This window comes from Argiope bruennichi, chromosome 10, assembly GCF_947563725.1.
Source record: "Argiope bruennichi chromosome 10, qqArgBrue1.1, whole genome shotgun sequence".
NCBI classification, from domain to species: domain Eukaryota; kingdom Metazoa; phylum Arthropoda; class Arachnida; order Araneae; family Araneidae; genus Argiope; species Argiope bruennichi.
In genome coordinates this window covers 52,549,223-52,572,784 of record NC_079160.1, presented here as the reverse complement: position 1 = coordinate 52,572,784, position 23,562 = coordinate 52,549,223, and the positions used below count along the sequence as shown (strand labels likewise).

The 23,562-nt window shown below is 26.5% G+C and overlaps 1 protein-coding gene across 1 annotated transcript in view; it reads right to left on the bottom strand.

Annotated features, from left to right (window-relative positions):
• Positions 1 to 3,114: 3,114 nt before the first annotated feature.
• LOC129988171 (guanine nucleotide-binding protein G(i) subunit alpha-like) overlaps positions 3,115 to 23,562 on the bottom strand; it is a 35,047-nt gene continuing 14,599 nt past the window's right edge. The window contains exons 2-9 of the mRNA XM_056096323.1: positions 12,532 to 12,574; positions 10,473 to 10,614; positions 10,098 to 10,255; positions 9,392 to 9,520; positions 9,086 to 9,215; positions 7,660 to 7,813; positions 6,657 to 6,856; positions 3,115 to 5,709 (exon numbers count right to left, since the gene is read on the bottom strand). Coding sequence (XP_055952298.1) covers positions 6,666 to 6,856; positions 7,660 to 7,813; positions 9,086 to 9,215; positions 9,392 to 9,520; positions 10,098 to 10,255; positions 10,473 to 10,614; positions 12,532 to 12,574 — 947 coding nt within the window. The 3' untranslated portion in view covers positions 3,115 to 5,709; positions 6,657 to 6,665. The remainder of the gene's footprint in view (positions 5,710 to 6,656; positions 6,857 to 7,659; positions 7,814 to 9,085; positions 9,216 to 9,391; positions 9,521 to 10,097; positions 10,256 to 10,472; positions 10,615 to 12,531; positions 12,575 to 23,562) is intronic.

Genomic DNA, 23,562 nt, shown 5'->3' with positions numbered 1-23,562 from the left:
GAATTTAACTAAGGTTAAAATTAATCAAAGCATTCACTCAAACGAAGACTATATATATATATTAATATTTCGGCAATTGTGAACTTATAGAGAAGATGAGCTGTTTGTGGTTTTTAATAATAGTTTGGTGCAATTGATGTCATAATTTCAATTAAAAGCAGACTATAAATGGATTTTGTATATTATAATATTGCTACATTGTGAATAAATAAAAAATATTATCACTCATACAAAATAAACAATAACTTATTTCAAAAATGGTTAAGTACATGTGGTCTAAAATTTAACGAGAAATAAATAATAATAAAGGAACAGAAACATTTATTGACATCACGTAAAAACAAAAAATCTAGAAGATGCATATGCTTTACTGTTATAGGTTTGTCTACTGATTATTTCATCTTGGAAGTGACATTGTGAGTTTTTATTTTTGTCTTTCTTTTACATTAAAAAAAAAAAACAGAATTATTTCCTTAAACTCTATTTTAATTGAAGCAATACTTTATATTTAAATAATTTTTACATTAAAAATATTTAATGATTTTAATCCAGAACAATACTAAATATGCAACAATGTATCCTGAAATTTAGAGAAAAGAAATCAACTATGGAACAGACTACCACATTAAAATATTGAATAAGCTATAGTCGTCAGAATATTGAATCAAATATGCATTTAGTTTAAATATTAAATAAGCTAATTAACTAGTGAAACTTATTTAATAAACTATTGAATAAGTTTAAATATTAATAAAACTTTTTCTAGTGTTATATAAGTAATGACTTTGATTTCCATTTCTGAGAAATCTCATCAAGTTTCTTTAAACCTTTGGTGCTCTCGCCTTGAAGACAAATGCCATTAAGATGCAGTTTAGCAAATCTTATGTAAGATGTCCCTTCTAATATTTTTCCCCCATATAAAAATCCTCTGTTGAAATGCTTCAATTTTTTGCAGTCTTAACTCAGACAACCATTCTGATCATCTTATAAGAGAAAAATTACCTTGTTTTTATAATAAAATAGTATTTGATCTTCATAAAATGAGATTGTTTGAATAAAAACTACACTATGATTATTAAGGAATTTTCAAGTTTAATATGCGTTACAGGGCATTCCTTTTTTTAAAAAAAAGTTTTAAGTATATTCCAAACTAATAAAAATGGATCTCATAATTTTTACAAAAGGTAGATACAAATTAAATAAAAACTTTCTATGAACACATTTTTTTTTAGTGCATAACTAATTTTAATTATTAGTGCATATATTAGTTAATAATTTTAATTCATTAAACACAATGGAAACTTAAAAATTTACTTATATTCTCTATTAGGTAATACCACTTTATAGAATCAATGCTTAATTATTAGTTAATTGAGCAATTTTAATTAAGTTAAGAAAAACTAATATGTTGTCATTAAAAGATGAAACTCGAGAGCTTCAAAAGCAAGTAAAAAAAGACTACAAATTCAATCTATATAAAAGTGAAACACAATAAAGAATGTTCCTAAAAATAATCATAATCTACTGTTCAAATATAAATTCTCGTACAGCTGAGGTTCAGTGTTTTTCATTCTTTTACTCTGTTTTTATTACAAATGCTGATGTATTGATCAAGTTTATACAATATTAATACACAAAATATTTTATAAAGTAGACAGTATACAAGCTCAATTATAACAAAATAATTCAGAACCACAAATGTTACAAACATCTACATCCAATTTTTTTAGCTACTTACATGCAAAAAGTATTTTAGAAAATCGGGATAAAGTGAACAAATCAAAAAAAGAAAAACAGAAACCAAGATAAGTGATTATATGCAAGAGGAAAATAAATTTTTTTAAATAAAAAAATAATTGAAAGGAATTTAAAAAAAAATTATATATATATAATTGTAGATAGACAATTTTAAGGTGATATAATTAGCAGATATCAATATTTTTCTCATTTTTTTCTTGCTTCAACAACAGATAATGCCAATGTTTCATTAGTTAATGCAGGATAGGAAAGAACAAAATTCATTCAAATAATTTTCGTTTTTTAGCAATAGTCATGTTTAGAAAAAAAAACAACTTTAAGTTCAATGACTAACAACCTACAACACATCAGTATTGTTTGGTTTATTTATATCACAAAGATCCTTATAAAACTTTAATTATCTTGTTTCCTTGAAATAAATATTTTCTAGGAGCATTTATTTTAAAGGGAAACTCCCCCAATATATATATATATATATATATATATATCGATGAAGGGGAGGGGGGATCTAAGAAAGCAAAGATAGTTTTCTCTCTGGGTTGAGCTCAATAAATGCATAGTAATCAAGTTACATAGTGTCTTGGTTGAGATCAAACCTTTATTTTTAAAGGCTTGAAAAACATTTCACAACAAAATTTGTTCTTCATAATGAGACAATTAGAATCATTTTTGCAAGCACAATAGTAAATTATAAAGAAAGAAATTCTTTCAACTTCTTTGAGCTGCATGGATAAACAAAACCAACTTCTCTAAAAACTAGTCCAAAATTTGCATTCTACCAATAATATACACACTGCGGGCTTTAATCAAAAATCACTCTATATCATTCATAGACGATATGAATAACTTTTATAATTATATTAACATTTAAATTTAATTTATATACGCATCAATGTGCATAATTAACTAACGTGTATAACTTTTAAAAAGAGAGGAGATTATGGGTTCTAGGAACCACAGCCAGAAAAAGTAATTATAAAGAAAATTTTCAAATCATATCATGAGAACTATTATTATTATAAAGATATCCTAAAGATAATTAATTTTTTTATTTAAAAAAGATTTTAAATGGAAAACTATAACAGGTAAATAACTTGTGAAATAAAATTGTTATAAACTTTAATTCTATTATAGCCTATCTATAAAAAATATATCTATCTATACAAGTAGAATTATCCTTTCTCACACACTTTGTAAACACATGCAAACTAAACAAGCAAGATTCAAGAAATATTCTTTACAAAATAATAAAGACAGAAAAAAATTCATAAAAACATTTTATTCAAAATTTTCTTTACAAATGTCTTGAAGCATAATATAATATGAAAAAGTTTAGAAGATAGAGCTAAAAAATAGTGTCTTCATATGTATAGTTTTAAGCACAGGAATGTCAGTGTAGATAAATGCAGTTTGTATTTACATAATAAAGATGAAAATAAAAATTTTAAATACAAAATAATTGGAGCAGAAAACATCACAGAAAGGAAAACTAAAATACAAGCCATATTTTTATAATTTCAGAAAAAATTTCAAAATATTTTGGATACTAACTAATAATACACAGATACATCAGCAAAATATTTGCAGTCAAAATATAATTTCATATTCAAATAATTAAAAAATTATATCAGCAGTAATTCTTCTTTAGCTATTTTTGATGATAGGGTTAGTAAAAAAAACATTCAATGTAAAAATATTTATACTCTTTTACAAAAATATATAATTTCAGCACCAAAATTTGTTCACCCTGAATATATGGTGAAAATATAAATACTGAAATTATAGATGAAATGATGAGATGTAATCAGTTAAAAACTGTGACAAATTCACACAGTCTGTCAAATTTTTATTTTTTGGAAATAGTCTGTGTTTCGTTGCAACAGATAATGAAAAGGTACAATTATTTATCAATATAAGTTTTTTTCTTTAATCGGGTATAAAACAAATTTAAAATGAAATTAATTTCAATTTAGTGGAAGAATTTCAAATTTTCTCCCATCAATATCTTTCAATATTTACAGACAACTTTTTTTTCCCGCCATTCATTTTTGAAAGGCGAAAGAAAATTCTGCCAAAAATCATTACCATGGGAAATAAAACAATCTTGATGAATAATTGAAATAAATAAATTTCTTTTAATAAATTAAATAGACAATGAATTATTATACTTGTTTTGGTGCAAAACAATTAATTTAATTAGATTAAGATATAAGAGCATACTTAAACATTTAATTTCACTGAAAACCAAAGCAATAACGAAAACACCAACTCAACTGTATCTACAAACGTTTTCATACAATATTACTACCATAAACAGAATGAATCAATCACGCCCATACACAATGTATAGTACATAAATAATACAACAGACACAAAAGAATTCTCAAAAGGTGCACTGGATGACCATTAGAAAAACAAGGCAGTAAGTTATTCTAAGGAACACATGTCAATGAAAGCAAACTGGCCACTAGAATGGCAAAATGCCCATTCTAGATGTTTCAGAATTTCACTTTAACAAATTACAACCAGTTTATGTATCCACCACTATAAACAGTCGAAATCTTGGCAATTTTGTTTTTGTTTATGAACATAACATGAATGTTTCACAACAGTAACTTCCATAAATGGATATTATCAACAAATATGAAAAAAATTGTAGGCAAGTGAAAATTTTCATTTCCAAAAATGACACTGGCAAGGATATTATATTTCCTTCAGAACATTCTTTTTCTCTCAAAATCTATAAACATCCAATGTGGACAACTTTTTCTTTGTTCTTAAGAAATAGAAACAAAATAATAACATCTTTAATGTAGTTCAAAAAGGTGATCAAGTACAAGTGAATGTAGCAAATAAAGTGAAATCTTGCACAGATAATCTTCTGCAGATTCAATATTTTACATATCTATTTTCAGAAATTCAAATAATGGAAGCTCAAGGATTAATTAATTCTGGAAATCATATTTTTCAGTTAAAAGAAAGGCTGTCATAACTTTTGATTAATAATTACACAAACATGGAAAATATTATTATTATTTTCCTTAATATAGCTTAGACAGGCTACAATTTCTGCTCATAAATACAATAAATTTAAATTATTATTTAAATTATTCTTTTATTATTATTATTTAAATAATTCTTAAAGTATTCAACACCATGCTGCTTATGATTTCCATGAAATTACACACTTCAATTCTATCATAAAATAGCAAAAAAATGATACTCAAAAACCAGTGATTCATAATAATTTAAAATTAAAATTTGGCATTCAAATAAAAATGCAACAATATGAAAGTAACAAACTAATTACATAGTGTATAAAAACGATCAAATACTGAAATTAACAGTGTCAGATAATCATAATTAAACTTGCCATATTTCTCGTGATCTTTAACTAGCTAATAAAGTCTCAGCAAAATAAACTACAAGGATGGGAATTTTAAAAAAAAAGAACAGCATATTTAAAAGATATAAGCAGACTACAAAACCTTCTAATATGTATACCAAAGCTGCATTTTCAGAAATGCTGAATTATATTCTAATATCCACATTTAAAACTTAAAAAATAGTAGACAGTCAAAAATATACGCTTTAGATAACCAAAATGGAAGATATAAAGTTCAATATCAAAATACATTTCACAGGACAAAAATTCCATTTGGCATATACAAAATAAAGGTTTTATGTGTAAAGAGGCACCAATTTTTTTTAGAAATGGGAAGACAGTTGTTTACATCATTTAGAAGAAAAGTGATTGGCACAGTTTTTAGAATACCATGAGCTTGTCTGGAAAACACAGAGGAATGTAAAGTTCTTTTCAATCTCAGTGCAGTAAAATACACTTTTTTCAATCAAAATACAACAAAGAAAAGAACTCCTTTCTGTACCAAGAGTTTCTTCAATTCAAGCCCCTTTAAAGGACATTTCTTTAAGGCCACATCAAGGCACAATCTATGAAAGTAAAATATTTTTAAATCAGGGATTAAATATTAATTAGACTTTGTAACTATTAAGAAGCACAAATACAACAATAACAAAAAAAAAAAAGTTATTTGCTAAGATTATAATTATTTTATTAATTTATGATTTTAAATTAACAAACAATTGTTAGCACCTCATGATTAAAATAACAAATAAATGCATGTAAGAGATTAGATTGTTGTAAAGATGAGACCTCAAGGTTATATACAAAAAAAATTTTAATTTTAAAAAATCCTGATTTCATTTTTTATTTAAAAAATATTTCTAAGATGCTAAGAAGATTTTATCAACATAATATTTTTAATCTCTTATGTTCCTTAGGAACTTGCCCCAAATATAAAATTGTTATGAATTATATATATATATGATTCAAATTTCTAACATAAATTTATAGAAAAAAAGCTAAAAACTTTTGATTAAGGAATTTAAATTATATATTGGTCAAAATAAATTAAACAGGAAAATATAACACACAGAATAAATCTACTTTTTTAAATGATAATTTAAAAAAAGTTTTGCTGCATCTGAGTTGAATGTGACGAGTTTCTTGGAATATATAGGTTCCCAAACTCTTCTTCTTTGAGATTTTTCAACATTTTAACAAACCAATATTTAAGACAAAAAATTAATTCAAATTTCCTGTAATTCTTTCTATCAATTATTTATTTTTCAAGTTTGGGACCCAAGTAAAATTTTTCTAACAGTAAAATGTTAAAGTTAAAATAAACAAAAATGTAATGAAGCTAGTAACAGCTTTATATTATATAGCACATTAAAAAAAATTCAAAGAACATTTGTAAGATACATTAAAAGTGCAATAAGCCTAACAATTTTAATAATTAAGATAATTATTAAAGATAGATAATTTAAACACTTATATTAATGGAGTTTTTTTTAAATGTTATGTCAATACTTACAATATATAACTAGAATAAACCACAATCTTTCAGATTGTTTTTTATAATAACATCTGTGACTGCATCAAATACAAACTGGATATTGTTAGTATCTGTAGCACAAGTGAAATGTGTGTAAATTTCTTTGGTATCCTTTCGCTTATTCTGGCTTTCAAACTTCATTTTAATGTATGCTGCTGCATCCTCATAAGTGTTATTACCTATGAAAAATGAAAATTAAAAACTAATTCAATATATTAAGACAAAATAAAAGAGCTAAAGTGAATTATAGGATGTGTATAAATGTGAAATGTCTTTCTAAAAAGTAATGAATTAAAATATTAATTTTCCTACTTTATTCTATTAAAATTAACACTATTAAGCTAGTTTTAACATTCATCCAGTTACATTATTATTTCTATAATTCTTTGTTTCTGTTCTTTTGCATTTACAAACGCAGCTTTAAAAAAGCAAATTTCCTATCAAACATTAAATTATAGTTAGTAATATTTATTTATTACTTATTAATTACACATCTAGCCATTACATTCTGTTAAATTTAGAATATTATTCTAGTACATTTAAAAGCAAATGATGCACTTTAATATAAATAATATAATTTAATATAATATAAACACCAATAATAAATATTTTAAGAAAAAATACTTGTAGTATTTTTTATTTTTTTTAATTACATGTAACACTTCTATAGACTTGCATAGAAGCACATATCATTAACCAGTGATTTAAATGTTCATTTATCTCTATGAATCCTTTGAGTTGTCATTCGTTTTTTATTAAATGGTTTTCCCTTTTTTCCCCCTCATTCATGTTCTTTCCATATATCTAAATGTGTCTCTCATTGATGATAGTTTTTCATCCCAAATTAAATAAATTCTCAGAATAATTAAATTAATATTTAAACACAAGGCAAGAATTTCAAATTTATTTCATTGTGAATGAGGAACATTTTGTAAATTTATTTTGCACAAATTAATATTTATGATAGAACGAGATAACATACCAGTATATTCAGGAAAGCAAATTGTCAGTGGAGATTTGGTTATCTTTTCTTCAAACAGATCTTTCTTGTTCAAGAACAAAATAATGGAAGTTTCCACAAACCATTTATTATTGCATATTGAATCAAATAATCTGATGCTTTCTGTCATACGATTCTGAAAATAGAATACGATATTAATAACAAATGTTAAAATTTTGATGTTTACAGTAGCTACTCACCAAGAGAAAAACAGTAAGACACTATAGTACAATTTCAACAAAAGAATATTTAAAATTGTTTTAGAATAACTTTCATTTTACTTTAAAATTTTACAAGTGCATTCAATTTTCTAATTAATTCCCATGATGGATATTAAACTGCACCACTCACTTTCAAAATAAAAAAAGAGCTATTGAACTAAAATTCGCTACTGAAAATACATTTTTTTGCATAAAAAGATCTGCAAACATAGTTTAAAATTCATAATATTTCATATTCTTTTCATTAATGAAACACAAATTCATATCAGAGAATATTCCTTTTAAAATTCTTTGGAATAAAGAAAGTACATGAAAATATTTGGGAAAAAAATTTGAATCTGAAACCATAATTAATATTTTACACATTTTAACATTAATATCCACCAATCACAAAGTTACCACTTTACAACAGTTGGTAGCACAGTTAAGAAATAGCAAAGAAACTTTATTTAATAAACTAATAAAATTTATGTGAAAACAATGTTGCAATTTACTTAACATTCAATTTGTTTGCCTTTTGAAAATCATTCTGAATTCAATTTTCATTTCAACTATCATATTAAAACATGTTAACCAATTAAGTTTCTCTAAGTAACATGGTTTCAGATTCAAATCGATTGAAAATAGACAAAATTTCAATTTGTATATTCTTTTAAAATATTCTGAGTATGATATAAATAGGTTGGAAATCCATAAATTTTATACAATGTTTGCATGTCTTTGTATTAGAGAGAATTTTATAGCTATTAAAACAACATACTTACTGAGAAATTCAAAAGATGTCATTGCATATTTTTGTATGAACTTTCTCAGTAAATATGCAATTGCAGTAGTTTCAAAAGTTACAAAATTGCTTCTGTAAATTGAAAAATTATCATGATCTATAATTTATACTGGATTTAACAATGGTAAGGTTTAGATATTTTAATACACCATGAAATAAATCTAATATTAATAAATTTATCACGAGATTTGAAATATGTTAAGATGGTGCAATTTTCCTTGAATCACATGTATAATAATAAATATAAAAAGCAAATGTACCTTATTTTTAATCAAAGGACTGGAATAAAGTTAGACTTGGATAAGTTTAAAAGGGCTAACTTAATGTTAAAGAAAAACTTACTGACAGAATTTATTTGAAACACAAAATACTAATAGCAATTATAAAAACTTGCAAACTATACCATTTCTTCATCTTCAGCTAAAACTAAATCATATCCACTTAATGCAACACAGAAGATGATAGCAGTAACCCCTTCAAAGCAATGGATCCATTTTTTTCTCTCTGATCTTTGTCCACCAACATCAAACATTCTAACGGGAAGGGAAAAAATATATTATCATGTGCCAGTTTAAAAATTTTCAAAATAAAATTTCTCATCAACAATTATGATTTCTATGCCTTAATTTTTAAAAAAATCTAATAGAATAAAATGCTTTTGATTATGTGCAGAAAATGTACCCTTTACAAACTGTTAAATTTTTCTTACTTGAAATGTAATCCTTTAAAGGTAAAATGTGTTTCTACAATTCCAGTAGTCTTTACTCTTGTTCTCAAGACATCTTGTTGGGAAGGAATGTAATTAGGTTGGCTTATTCTGTCCAGGGCGTTTAAATAGCTAAAACAAGAACGAATGTTATCATTAAATCATCATCAATTTTAAATATATCCAAGCTCAATTTTAATATATGATAAAAATTTTCTTTTAAGGGATTATAGATAAATAACATTTCAACACAGAAATAGGATTAAAAAGAGTCGGTAGCACAATCAGTCTTAATGCTACGCTTATAATATTAATATGTTCCCATGTAAAGTATACAAAGTTCTTTCTATTCAATTCCTTTTCAATTTTAATTTTAGAAACACTTATCACAAAATAAAATTTAACATTGTTTTGTCACAGTTTGAAATAATTTAAAAGGAAAAAAGGAAATGAAACCTTTTAATCATAAATAAAAGTGAAGAAACGTTAACAGAAATTTTTCAGGGCAATTTTTTTTATGAGACATGAGTGTCTAGATTCAACTAAGTTAGTAAAGGAAAATATAAACAATATTAAAAACCAAAGTTCATAAAGCAAACCAAATTCAACCAAAATTTACAGAAGATTAAACATTTCTTATTTTACTTTCTAAAAAATGTATTTGAAGTTTGAAATTAAATTATGTAAAGTAAAAATAAATAATGCTTACTATGCTGCAGAATCATTCAAGAGATATTCTCTCGACCTTGAAAAGCATAACTGCAATCCTCTATCTTGCCATAATCTTTTCATTATTGCTGCCAATTCTGGAGTTAATTCAGCATCTTGTGAGGCTCCAGCTATTGTAAATAACTGCCGGGAGTCTTCCTAGTAAATACAATAAAAATATATATTGATTACAAATTTGGTAAAACTAAACCAAAATTAATGCATTTTTTATATCTGTTTTTGATAAATTTTAAAATAAAAATTGTCTTGCACTAAAATTCATTAAAAAAAATTCCATTCTGAGCATCTCGGCATAATGAATACGAACTACAAATTTTAGTATTTATGGATGGATATTAGTTTGAATCATACTTACTTTTCTTGCAGGATCAGCAAAATCAATCTTTAATTGACCCATGCCCTTTATGATGGCCATTAAACTTTGAATTGTGTTACTGTGGACTACTGGTTTATACTGCAAACATTCTTCTTTTGAATAACCGGCTTCATGAATAATTCTAAAAATAAAATTGAGGATTTCATTGTATAAGCATATTAAAAGAACACAAATTACAGTAACATATTATTTACAATGTTACAATTCTATTTTCTTAAATACAAAAATCATCTGAATCCAAGAACTGAGAGAAAATTCAATATACTGCAATTAAACTAATTCTAATAAATTTTGTATTTTGCTTTCAATATTAAGTTTACATTTTCATTAACTACTACAAGACAATACTAAAATTCTAATATCTACCAATATTAATTGATATTTATCAAACAAGTACCTATTGGATGTAAGCAAATAAATACAAAAAAAAAAAAAAAAAGTAAATTATTAAGAATTATCAAGTTTACTAAATTTCAACAGAATCGAGCACAAGATGTAAACACAGGATAAATATCTTCAAACATTTTCTAATATCAGAAATCTAAACAGAGTTCTATATGTACCTCATTAAAAAAATATATATATATATCAACAATCTTTTTTTTTAATATAAAAAAGTAGTGACAGGATAATTATTTTAGATAGAAAGTTATTAATGGTAAAAATCAACAATTTCATTTTCAATATTTTCAACTAAGAACTAACTTAATGCGAAGAAGGGATATTTATATTCTAAGCATTTATAAATTATTAAATTGATTAAAAAAAATCAACCAGATCTTTATTAATTTAATTTGATAATCCCAATATATTCATGACAACATTAAAGATGAATATTTCATTATAAAATTGATATTCAATTTGATTCTACAACTACAATTTTCCTTTCCACGACCGGTGATTGGGAGTAATCTTTCAGGGAAAAAAGCAAATTCTGTATTGAAAAAGATAAACCTGAATTATCTTTTATTATTACAATTATAAGGAAATAACTTTGTTAAAAAGCTTACTTATAAAAAATTTAGATTTCACTTTTGTAGTTAAACTCTGAATTTTTTTTTAATTGTCTAAATTAATATGTGTTTTCAAACTCCTAAATATTTTTTACTGTTATAATGAAAATACTAATGTAATCTGTGCAATGCAGATTCTTTAACAATTGCAATTTCCCTTCCTCTTCTTCCTTTAACTAATTCCCCACTAAAAATCCAAAGTCAGGAAAGGTAGGGTTTTTTGGGGGGGAGGGGAGGTGAAAATATAAACTTGCAAAATTAATTCAATTTGGATAAAATGCAAAAAAAAAAAAAAAAAAAAAATCATAATATTTTTTTTTACGTTATTTGTCTCTCATCTTAAAGAAAATTTCAACTAGCATATACAAAATTGACAATAGCCAAATTCTAAGTCATGTTTCACCACTTTTGAAAATTTTTTCTGTCATTATTTTGAAAATATACCAAAGAAATTCAAAAATAATTTTTATTTTTTTTAATAATTGTAATTCTAGTATTTTATAATTGTATTATGATTTCGAAAATCTTAACTATAAAGCATTCTAAAATAACATTTTACTCATTTTTTGATTAAAAAAATTTTTTTTTAATTACATCACACTTTGCTTATTCTTGACATTTTAAAGGTAATTTAAAAAAGAAATTCACAGAAATTTGGAATTTAAAGTTGGGTAATGCAATTATTTAAAATGCTTTGGCTAATATATTAAGGACATTATGAAATTATTCCTTCATGAGAATAAAAACTTAATATTGTAATTCTTCAAGACATAATAATTTGCAGCTTATAGGTAAACAATAATATTACTAATACATAACATGAAAGTGAAAGCCATCACTGGCAGAAAATATCTACCATACAAATATTTTAATTATATATTAAAATAGAAAAGTGATATTTAATGTTTAAATAATATTATATAACTTGGTTAATATGAATTCACCTCTCTTTTGCAGAGAAACATATACTTTAAAATCTCTAATTTTTATAAAATTTTAATAAATATTTTTAAAAAATAACTTACTTCATCTGTTTAGCAATTGTACTTTTTCCAGACTCACCAGCTCCTAGAAAATTAAAATTTAATTTAAAAAAAATAATTACTTTTACAAAGTGAAAATTGATTTTCATAATACCAATTGTATGATCACTGAGAGACTGATAAAAAAAAAGTTATGAAGACTGTTTTGCTACATACACATGTATTTAAATTCCCAATAAAACATGCCTACAAAAATGGGGAGGGGGAAATGTCCAAAATACATGAAAACCATGTTTTTCTTCAATGCAGTTGTTTTTAATATTTAAAGGAGTTTTCATTTTAATAATTGCTTTGTTAGTGAGTCTAAAAAGAAATGAATAAATGAATGTTAATATAAAAAATAAATTTTGTATAAAAATATTTAAAAAAAATTTCTACTCTCAACTTTTATAGTAACCTAACTAGAATATGAGTTAGGTAAATTAGGTAATACGTAAATTCAGTAGCTATTTTAGAAACTTCTAGTTATTTGATTTTAGTTGAAGAATTAAATTGTATCTGATTATTTAAAACTATAGATATGTATCTAAAGAAATAGTAATCAATTTTTACTCATTTCTAACATTACAGACCAATTTTACGATTAAATGACTCCCAAATTTCTTAATGGTTAATCTCTCTAGGTTATCCAATTTTTTTTTATTATCAATAAATAATAACTTTTAATAAAATGCATCATCTATAGAATTTTTCTTTCTTACATTTGAATACATAAAATAGATGCCTGCTTCAGTATTATTAATGTGGATGATTTAGCCTGTAGGGAAGAGGGCGGGGGGTACCACAGAATAGTAGTAACAAAATAAATTATTCATGATTCATAAAATTTCCATGCTTATCTGTTTGTGATTTTTTTTAAAATTTTATTTATTTTGTATTCTATTTACTGCTCAATTGTTTCTCTTTAATCAGCATCCGGAATTGAAGTTCACAAAAACAGGATCTTTTAACAAAACATTAGAAAGCAAGAAAAAGGACAAATACAAATTTACTTATCTTACAGTACATTCTCCAAAAACTGCCAGCGTTAAAGTATGTGCATACAAAAATAAGAATCAATATGCTAAAGAAACTAAACTTGTCTTTTTTTCTACACAATTCTGGCATTTAAGCAACAGTCATTAAACCAAAATTATAATTTTGAGATATAAATATATTAAACTTAATTTTGAAGTCATGCTAAAAACTGAAAATTATTCAGCAAAAATCTTAAACTCTTACAGTTGATTTATTAATACTCAGACAATCGTCTTGTATCGCGGAAAAATTAGTTGGCAATTCTAACAATTCAAAAGGAATTGAATCCATCAAAAGCGTTTTTGTTTGCGTTCGCGCGAGATCTTAAGTGATTTTTACTTGCATGATGATGCATAGATAGTAAGTATCTTATTCCTAATACATAATTACTAAAACTTTTTAAATCACAAAATTGTGATGATCTTTTTACAAACCGAATCCATTTGAAACAGCATTTAGCAGCAGAATCAATTCTCATTACATTAACCAGAAAACTGAAGTGTTTCAGAAGACTAGAAAAAGGACGAAATTAAAAACCCAATACCATGGTCTTTATTTAAGGTCCAAGTTGTTGAGGAGAGAAACCTTTTTACTTCAGAAAAAAAGACAGAAAGGGGGAGGGGTGAGTGTTCCGCGTCATGGGCACCTCATTGTAACATCGGAAGAATTCCTTTCCCCCCTCCTTCCTCTTCCTAAGATAGTTTTTCTCTTTTCCTTCGAAGTAGCAGGGTTTTAAATGTCAGTATTTTTATCGCACATAAGATAACTTTTAATGGCTTCGCAAGACAAACGGGTATTATTATTTGACAATCACATTTAAAAACGGAAGAGGGAAAAAGGAGACATGGCAAAACAAGAATATCACAACCGAGCAGAGAAATAGATATTTGGTGACAAAGAAATCTGCAGGATAAAAACAACGACTGTATTCCAAATCCAAATGAGTAAGAAAACTGAAATAAATCATTCTAAATTCAAAGGATGTCGAAAATGTAAAGATATTTTGCCTAGAAAAAAAATCCTTTGATGAAAACCGCAAACACATACTTCAACACATCACAGCCCACACATCATGGGTAATTCTAAAAGAATGCAAACAAAAGAGTTTTTAAAAAAATCTTGTAATTTTTTTAAAATAAATCATAAAACAGAATAAACATGATAAATGATCAAAATGCTGGACCATAAAGATATAAAACAGCAGCATGAAAATGTTTAAAAATAAAACTATGATACAATACAAAATACATTGTACCCTTTGCAATACAAAAGTACTGAGATGCATTATTATACAAATGTGAATAGAAAGAATCCTTTTAATGCTTAAGAAATTATAATTCCTAAAAATTAATGTGAAGTTTTTGCTATTGTATAGCTTTTATAATAATCATTATCTAACAAGAATGTGAAAACGATGAATGGACATAAGAGTGCAAAGGTTTTATATTGATAAAGTGAAAAATTGCGAGTGGATACAAATCGTAGAAATTCACAACGATAACAAACACTATCAACACAAAACCGCAGATCAAGAAATCAGTAATTAAGCAATTTTTAAAATGCAAAAAATGTCTTATTTAATAAATTAAATGCCCTTTACACGCTTATTTCTTACAAATTTGAAAGCCACCAGAAAGTTTAGATACTCATAGTTATCATATTAAGACAATCAGCATTTGTAAGCTACATTCTATGAAGAAATGGATGTGAATACAGGCGCACTGAATGTCAATGTGTTATGGTATCCTAAATCCCAAAATAATAATATTAACCCTTTGCCCTCGGACGGTGACTTTTATTCACCATTCAAGACGGTGCATCATTTTGACGTTTTATTTGTTTATTTTTTTAAATTTTAATTGTTAAAAATACCTACAATATATACACACACATTTCAGAGCAATGAACAAGTCCTAGTCTAAAGTGAATAAATAGGCATCGAATTACTTTTCCGAGTGTGCAAAGTGTTAAACCCTAACTGACAATGACTTGATTCGTTTATATACTGTGAAGGGGGGGGGGATATCAATACACAAATTAAAACAATTTCAGTAAAATTTTATACTTTATGTTACAAATAGTTTTATCTTTTATCACTTCTTTTGAAATAATTTTGTAAAATAAAAGTACAAAACAAGAAAAAAAATACAAATAAAATTTATATAAAAAAATTAAATAGTGACAACATTTAATCCAGTAGCTAAAATACACCCAGTTTTAAAACTCATAAATTTTGGAATTCTGAATATACATTTCTTTAAGATATGCGAGTACATGTTAAAATTTTCTCGCTGAAAATATTTAGTTGAGTATATAATATATTTCTGCCTAATTTTTTTAAAATTTTATTTACCTAGTCGATAATTTGCAATCCTTACGAATAAAATTCATCGCATATAATATCAACAATCATACAATTAAACGATTAATAATTATAACACACAGAAATATCAAATATACATAAAAATCAGCTCCCAAAATGACAAATATTTAAACAATATCTGTTCGTCCACTTATTTCTCATAAAACTTTAATCCCTTGTTGCTGACTTCCAATAAGAGAAACCGACAAGTCAAGATTTTATTTTGAAAGACCGCAATTTTGTATTGAGAATTCATCAGAGAAAAATAATATCAAAAAGAGCAATGAAATTTTTGACAGGTAACTGACAACGCGTCTGCTTCCTGGTACGACTTTCACCAGCCAAATTGGCAGATGCCTCAGACAGGAACTAAAGATCAAAATACTGTCCCTCAAGTGTCGAATAAAATCTTCGAATAAAATGATTCATGGTGGTTTCATTTATTTAATCGCTTAATTATTTTACTGGCATTTATTTTCATGTTTTCTCAAACCTCTACCACAAATATTGATTTGGCGACAACGCAATAAACTGTCACCAGATAACGACCAACAGACTGTGGAGTTATCTTTGCCGTTTTCGACATTTATTATGACGAGCGAAGTCACTAAACCGAAACTATGAATCTTTATCACCAGCATCTATCTGCGAAGGCATGAAGACAAGAAATGTTCCAAGTTACACAATGCTGTTGCATCGCGCATACTGAAAAGCTAATTTCACGGGCAGAAGATTCTCCACAAAGCAGAAATATTACCAAATGCACGAAGATGTGTTTTAGAGTCGGATCAATCAATAAATTAAGTACATCTGGCGAAGAACCAGCATCAACCAACCTTCGCTATAAGCATATTGTTATGGAAACACGCCGAATTTCTTTGAAAACGCGATGACTGCATTTCCTTTTCAGGATGCATTAGGTAGCAATTAAGCGCTTCCTATTCTCAGAAGTAAAATGAAGACAATGCAGCTAATTTCGACCATTAAGTCTAATATAATGTCAGACACATACACCAGTTACAAATATCTGCAGTTGTCTAAATTAAATAAAAGCTACGCAATCCAAAATATTAGCACATAAAATTTTAGTTCATTAGGAAAAACGCTTTGATATTCTACTTTATGAACTAAATTCGTACTGATGAAGAACAGAATTACTTAAATCGTAAAATGCATTTTTCGAATAAATTTTTTCGTTCTTTCCCCCAAATAATTGCTTGTTCTTTTTTTTAATAGACAAAAGTACCATTGCACAACTGGTCAAATGCGTCAATTCAAAATAAATTACCTACTTAACACTGACGGCATTCATCGTATCAATCTATTCCAGATATCGACCCCCCTTCCCTTCAATAAAAGAACACAACTGCAAAATTCTAAAATAAATAACAAAAAATAAATATTTAAAAAAAAAAAACCACCGATTTTTCGATGCTATTTAATAACCCTTTGCACTCGAAATGGTGAATCTCATTCGCCATTCAAGACGGTGCAACTTTTTGACATTTCATTTGTATATTTTTTAATTTTAATTGTTAAAAATACCTACAAAATGGTAAGAAGATGTTTTAATTTATATTTCTACAATTATATATATCTTTATTTTTAGGAGCAATGAACAGGTCCTTGTCTTAACTCTTTAAAGGGCCATTTTTTTCTAGTCATATAATGTTAACATATTTTTAGGCTTGAAATTAGAATAAGAATTAATTTGATTAATTAATTAATTTGGTTAATTAATAATTAAGTAACAAATCAAGACACATCATTTTGTCTGAGATAAAGAACTGAGGCATCTAAGTTTCTGACTTACTAAAAAAATTTGTCAGAAATTATGCCAACCTACATAATTTCATACAAAGATTGATAAATTTAGTGGGAAGCATACTTCCCACGGCCCTAGAAAGGGTTAAGTGAATAAATGTGCATCGAATTACTTTTCTGAGTGCAAGGGGTTAATAATATTTTAATTCTAATCATTTTATTTATTCAAAGAATTCAAAACGATTGAAAAATACAATGGATTAAATTTATATGACATCGCACTCGCATGATAAACGTCGCTGCGCAGCACTCGATCCCAGAATTCAATAGGAGCAACACGTTTGAACTGCATCATGCTAACACGAATCAACGATAATCATATTTCATTGAAATGACAAAATTTAACAACAAATTCACGTTTTATAAATCAATATTAATTTAGCAGACTTCCTTTCAAGCATCATGCAGAATAATCGAAAATTTATAGTTAATATTATGGAAAGAATTAAGGAAAAATGACAAAACTACCAAATTTAAATGAAACAATTTATTCTAGTCTTTGGATCAATATTATGTATGAACTTCTCCCTCAAATGACAACTCATCCTTGGACTTAGCTGCATCGCTATAAAAGAATTTAATTCATACTCTCAAAATTATACAAGGAAAGGCTACCTTAGAGTAAATGGAATAATAAAACCTCATGCAATAACCCCCCCCCCTTTATCTACCGTTGCTAATATAAATATTTCTCCGTTAATCATCACACTGTTAATGAAAATGAAAGGGCAGAAAAGCCGAATGAAAGTTATTAACTCGTTAAACGTCATGATTAGTAACGACGGCAGCGAGATTCCACGGAAGTATAAGGACCACATCCGTGTTCGTAATAACGGGAAGTATAAAATGTAGCGGTATTATTTCTTAATTTTGCCGTCTGCACATTCGATGACAGTTGGAAGCAAAGATTTCACCTTTTGATAATACGTTAATGATTTAATCAGTATCTGTTGTTGAGATAATCATTTATTTCATTTAATAAAAATTAAGAATTCTGATAAATTGATAAAAATTAAACCGGACGACACAATTTTTTAAAGCAAAATATGATTAAATTTTTATAAACACAAAATAAAGAAATTATATAAAAAATATTTGAATAAATAAATGTTATAAAAAACACTTCAATTTGGTATATACATTTTTATAAATGCACCACTCTTTCGATAACAAATATCCGAAAATGCACTTAGTTTGATTTAATATTTCTAATTTTTTTTAATAATCGCTTAGTTTTCATTTTCAAAATTAAATACTGGTTTCAAATTATTTAATTTCCTACAAGTTCCGCGTTCTAAATTAAGTCAGTAAGTAGAAACTTTAAATATTTTACAAAAGGATATCATCATGCTTAATGCTCATGTGGACAAATTTTTCAACTTTTTTGCCAATAATATATATATATATATATATATATATATATATATATATATATATATATATATATATATATATATATATATATATATATATTCACCTGATGCATTACTAAGATGATAATGCATTACTAAAATGCAACAGAAAAAAATACAACAAAATATTTATAAAATAACGTGCATTATAATACTGTTTTTCTTCACAAAATAATAAAATAATCAACATGAATACAAAAAAAAAAATATTAAAATATTCTCAGAGGAGAAAAGCTCAGATGTAAATTTCAAAATCTTCGTTTCATGAGACAGAGAGAGAGAGAGAGAGAGAGAGAGAAAAGGAAATGTGTATATATGGAATTGGAAGTTGTGCAATTAGTTTTCTTTCTCATAAGAGAGTAAATGCAGAGAAGATATAATTTAATAACGAAGTCCGTTAGTCAGTTTTTGAAAGACAATAGGTGCACTTACAATTTTGAAAGGCATACCCTAATTCCACTAAAAAGGCCTTATTAAATACAACAAGTGAGGCGTAGAAAATACAAAGGGAGAGCGCAAGGCATAGGAGATCTTTAGTATTCACAACGATGGGAGTCATCTATTGCGTAATTCAAATTTTCCCTCAAATCCTACATAATTAAAAAACATTTCTTTTGTAAACGCTCAGCTAGAAATACAAAAAGGAAACATTCAACGTATATTTACAAAAGAGCCGTGTTATAAAATGATCCATTTGGTGACTATTCTTTCTATTTTTTTCCCCCATCAATATATATATTTTCTCGTATCAAACTATAGTCGCGGGTTTTTTTTTTTTTTTTTTTTTTTTTTAAGATACATATATTTTACGCTCTGAAGAGTGTTTCAAATAAGAAGCAATTTGGATGCATTAAAAAAATTATAAACATATTTTAGTAGTTTTCATCTTTTAGGAAAAAAGCGCTTGTGATATAAAGCAAATACATTCAAAAGTCCCCTGCCCCGCACAATCAGGAAATTTTCTGTTTACAAACAGAATGTAGCAGTACTCACATCTTTCAATTTGAAAAGACAAAAATAATTTTTAAGTATTAAGCATGAATGAATTTGCACAAGTTTTTAGTTTAAAAATTAAATCCTGGAAACAGTGCAAAGTTACTAAACTTACGACCAGCAAGCACAAAAATTTAATAAGAATTTATCAATCCGCAAAATTACTAATTACAAAACAATTATGACTAAGGAGCAATAACATCTATCAATATTCAATTAAAAATCGTGTGTCATGGAAACATCATTTTTACCACCAATAGCAGCAAGGTCCGCAGATTTTAAATATTTGGAAGAAAAGTTTTGTTTTCTTCGATTTTCTACATTAATAGAGATTAAGTACTTAACTATATACATATGAAGTTAATCGAAATCCAAAGCAGTTAGCAAAATTCGCAAGTTAGTATGTCTGAATTAAAAAAAAATACTGACATCCAGGTTTGAAAAAAAAAAAAAAAAAAAGATAACAAGTATATGAAAATATTTCTAACTTTGGAATTACTTATCAGAGCGAGTAAATTTTTCATTTATGAAGGAAAATAAGACTGATTATTCTCGATCCGGAGTTATTGATACTAATCTTGTATCAGTTTAAAAATAATCATTGAGAACATTTCCCATAGCAGGAAATATGATAGTAAAAGAAGACAGAGAAAGCATCAAGAAACATTAACTTGGAAATTATTTTTGTTCTTTTTTTAATCTTTACTACACTATTTTTCAAAATAACCCTATAAAAATCGAGTGGTTTCTTTGGCTTATAGCATTTGAGTTGGACATCCAAGGTGAAGAGAAATAGTACAAGGCAAATATTAGTTTTCAACATTTTATTTTCAATATATTTCTCCTCAAAATTTGTACTGCAAACGATATTTTTAATTGATATTAAATTTGATTGATTCATTAATAACGTAGTTCTCAAATAAGAATGAAACTGTTTCACATCATATTAGGAGAATCTAAAAATCGATTAGTATTTAGTAAGATATTTTGATAGATTTGCATCGATTCTTTTCCTTCAGCTAGGTGTATAGCCCAATGATCGTAAAATGACACGAATATGTTTTTTTTATCATATTTCCTCATCATAATCATACTATAATAGACATATACAAACCTAATGCATTATCAGGGAAACTTGAAACAGAATGTTTAATATCAAGAGACACTCTCACTAAGAATGTATGAACCACATCTCTTTCTAAACAAATGAGCTGGATTCAACTAAATTTGTACATTTTTTTACAAAAAGTTGATAGTATTCTTTCTCTTTCTTAAAGTGCAAGAATTAATTTTTATAGATAAAGAACAAGAATGCATATGATGAGCTGTTGCCAAAAAATAGCAGAGGAATTTTGGAAAAAAAAATTTTAAGTTTGAAAGCAGACGAATAACCATTTATGTCAGGAACAACTACTGCATTAGTTTATTTTCATGTTTTTACTCATGAAAAATTAAATAATTAATTATCACTAAATAATCAATTAATTTTTTTTTTTTGTGCTTTAGCATTTGTAAACAAAATGTAAAGTACTTATAAAACAAATATTTATATCTTAGTGAAATAACTGTTTATCGGCAGTTTAAAAAAAACTGTCTTGTTCTACTGATATTTTCCATTTAATCAGAGAACATTTCAGACGATAAAAAGATTTTTCTACACAAAAGTTTAATACTAAAAATGCTAATCATAAAAGTATTTTGGAATTTTCTTTTAAGTATATATTTTAATTCCTAGTAATATCAGTGGGGTATATCAACTAACAGTAAATATATAATTATTCCACTTTAAAAGTAATTAAATATTTTAAAATTCAGAAGTTTGCTTTAAAAAGTCACAAAAACCACTAAAACGGTCTCTTAAGTGTTTTTTTTTAAACATATTTCGTCACTAGCATCAAGATAACCAACCTAATAAAATTATCAGTTGATACTCAACAAAGACATTAAAAACAAGTGTTTTTCTAAGCTCGCGAAAGAAAAGTTGCAATCTATACATTAACCACCCCGAAACTAAGTTACCAAAAGTAGACATGCATTAAAAAAAAAAAAAAAAAATCTTTTTTTCCCACCCTTAAGTTCAGTTCTGTTTTCGAGGATCAAAAGGCTATCTGATTTCATTCACTCGAAATACTTGACGACATTCCCTGGTGCTGAGGTTTCAGGGAGTCACTGTGGTTGAGATAGAGCACAGGAAGCAGCAATTTCTAAGAATGGAATCACAGAGCTAGACAGTAGGCCTGCACAACACGATAATGTTTTCACGAGCGTCGTCTTACAGACAAAACACGGCAGCTCAATCTATTAACAATTCTTTGACAGATTTTTTTTTTATCAGATTCCACACAGAGATTGTCAGACTCCAGCCTGGCAGGCGTTGTCCAAGTTATTGCAAAAAATGTACAACAGTTCAGTTATTTGATATTGAATTACAAAAGGTACCATTTTACGCCAATCAATCAAACGGCGATAAAAATTAGATCGGCCATAAACACGATGAAGACATCGATAAAAGAAAGTTTACAAGAAAGTTAATGAAAATAAACGTTTAAATGGGTAGCTTCCGGAAAAGAGTTGTGAAATCCAATTGAAAGCAATAATTGGCGGTTGATTGATGGATTTATTAGATTATCGTTCCGTTTTAAAGCTACATGAAGACTGCTAAGAAATAGGCTCCTGTTCGATAAGCAAAACAATAAGCCTTTTAATCATTGTGCCAGAACATCAAAATTGAATGTAAAAATTATAAGGAATCTAGAAACATCTGAAGTATTTAATTGGCAACCTAAAGTATTTTATTGAAACAATATAGCACATTTTCAAAATAAATGCTATCTAATTACAATAAAGAGAGAAAAACAATTAAATGGCTAAGACGTAAAACTAAAATTATTAAGTAAAGCCACCACTGTAAGAATTCAAGTATTCTGAATGTGTAGTCGAAGTACGAATAACGTATTTTTCATTAAAAAATTTCATAAACTTTTCCAAGACAGCATATAAAATATTTACGCACCTCAAAGCCTATTCAGTCAAAGTGTAAAAATAGATATCTGATTCATTGACGGAAAAAGGAATCAATGACTCAAACCGACTGATTTATGAAACTGAATACATTACGTACAATTTTAGACTATTTCAACGGTTGCCTCAAGGAAAATCAGCCAATCAACACAAAGCACTTATTAGAGGTGGCCAATGATTTGTTTGAAATAATGAAATTCAAAACTTCATATTCCAGTCAAGTTTTGGTAACACATGAAAAGAAATTTGTTTGCTTAAAATATTATGAATATTTAGCTAAACATGACTTATAGATCTGGAGGATTAGACAAAAAATACAATTTCGTAAATATTTTTAAAAGGTACAATAACCAATACAAATAACAAAGAAATTATATTCATTTA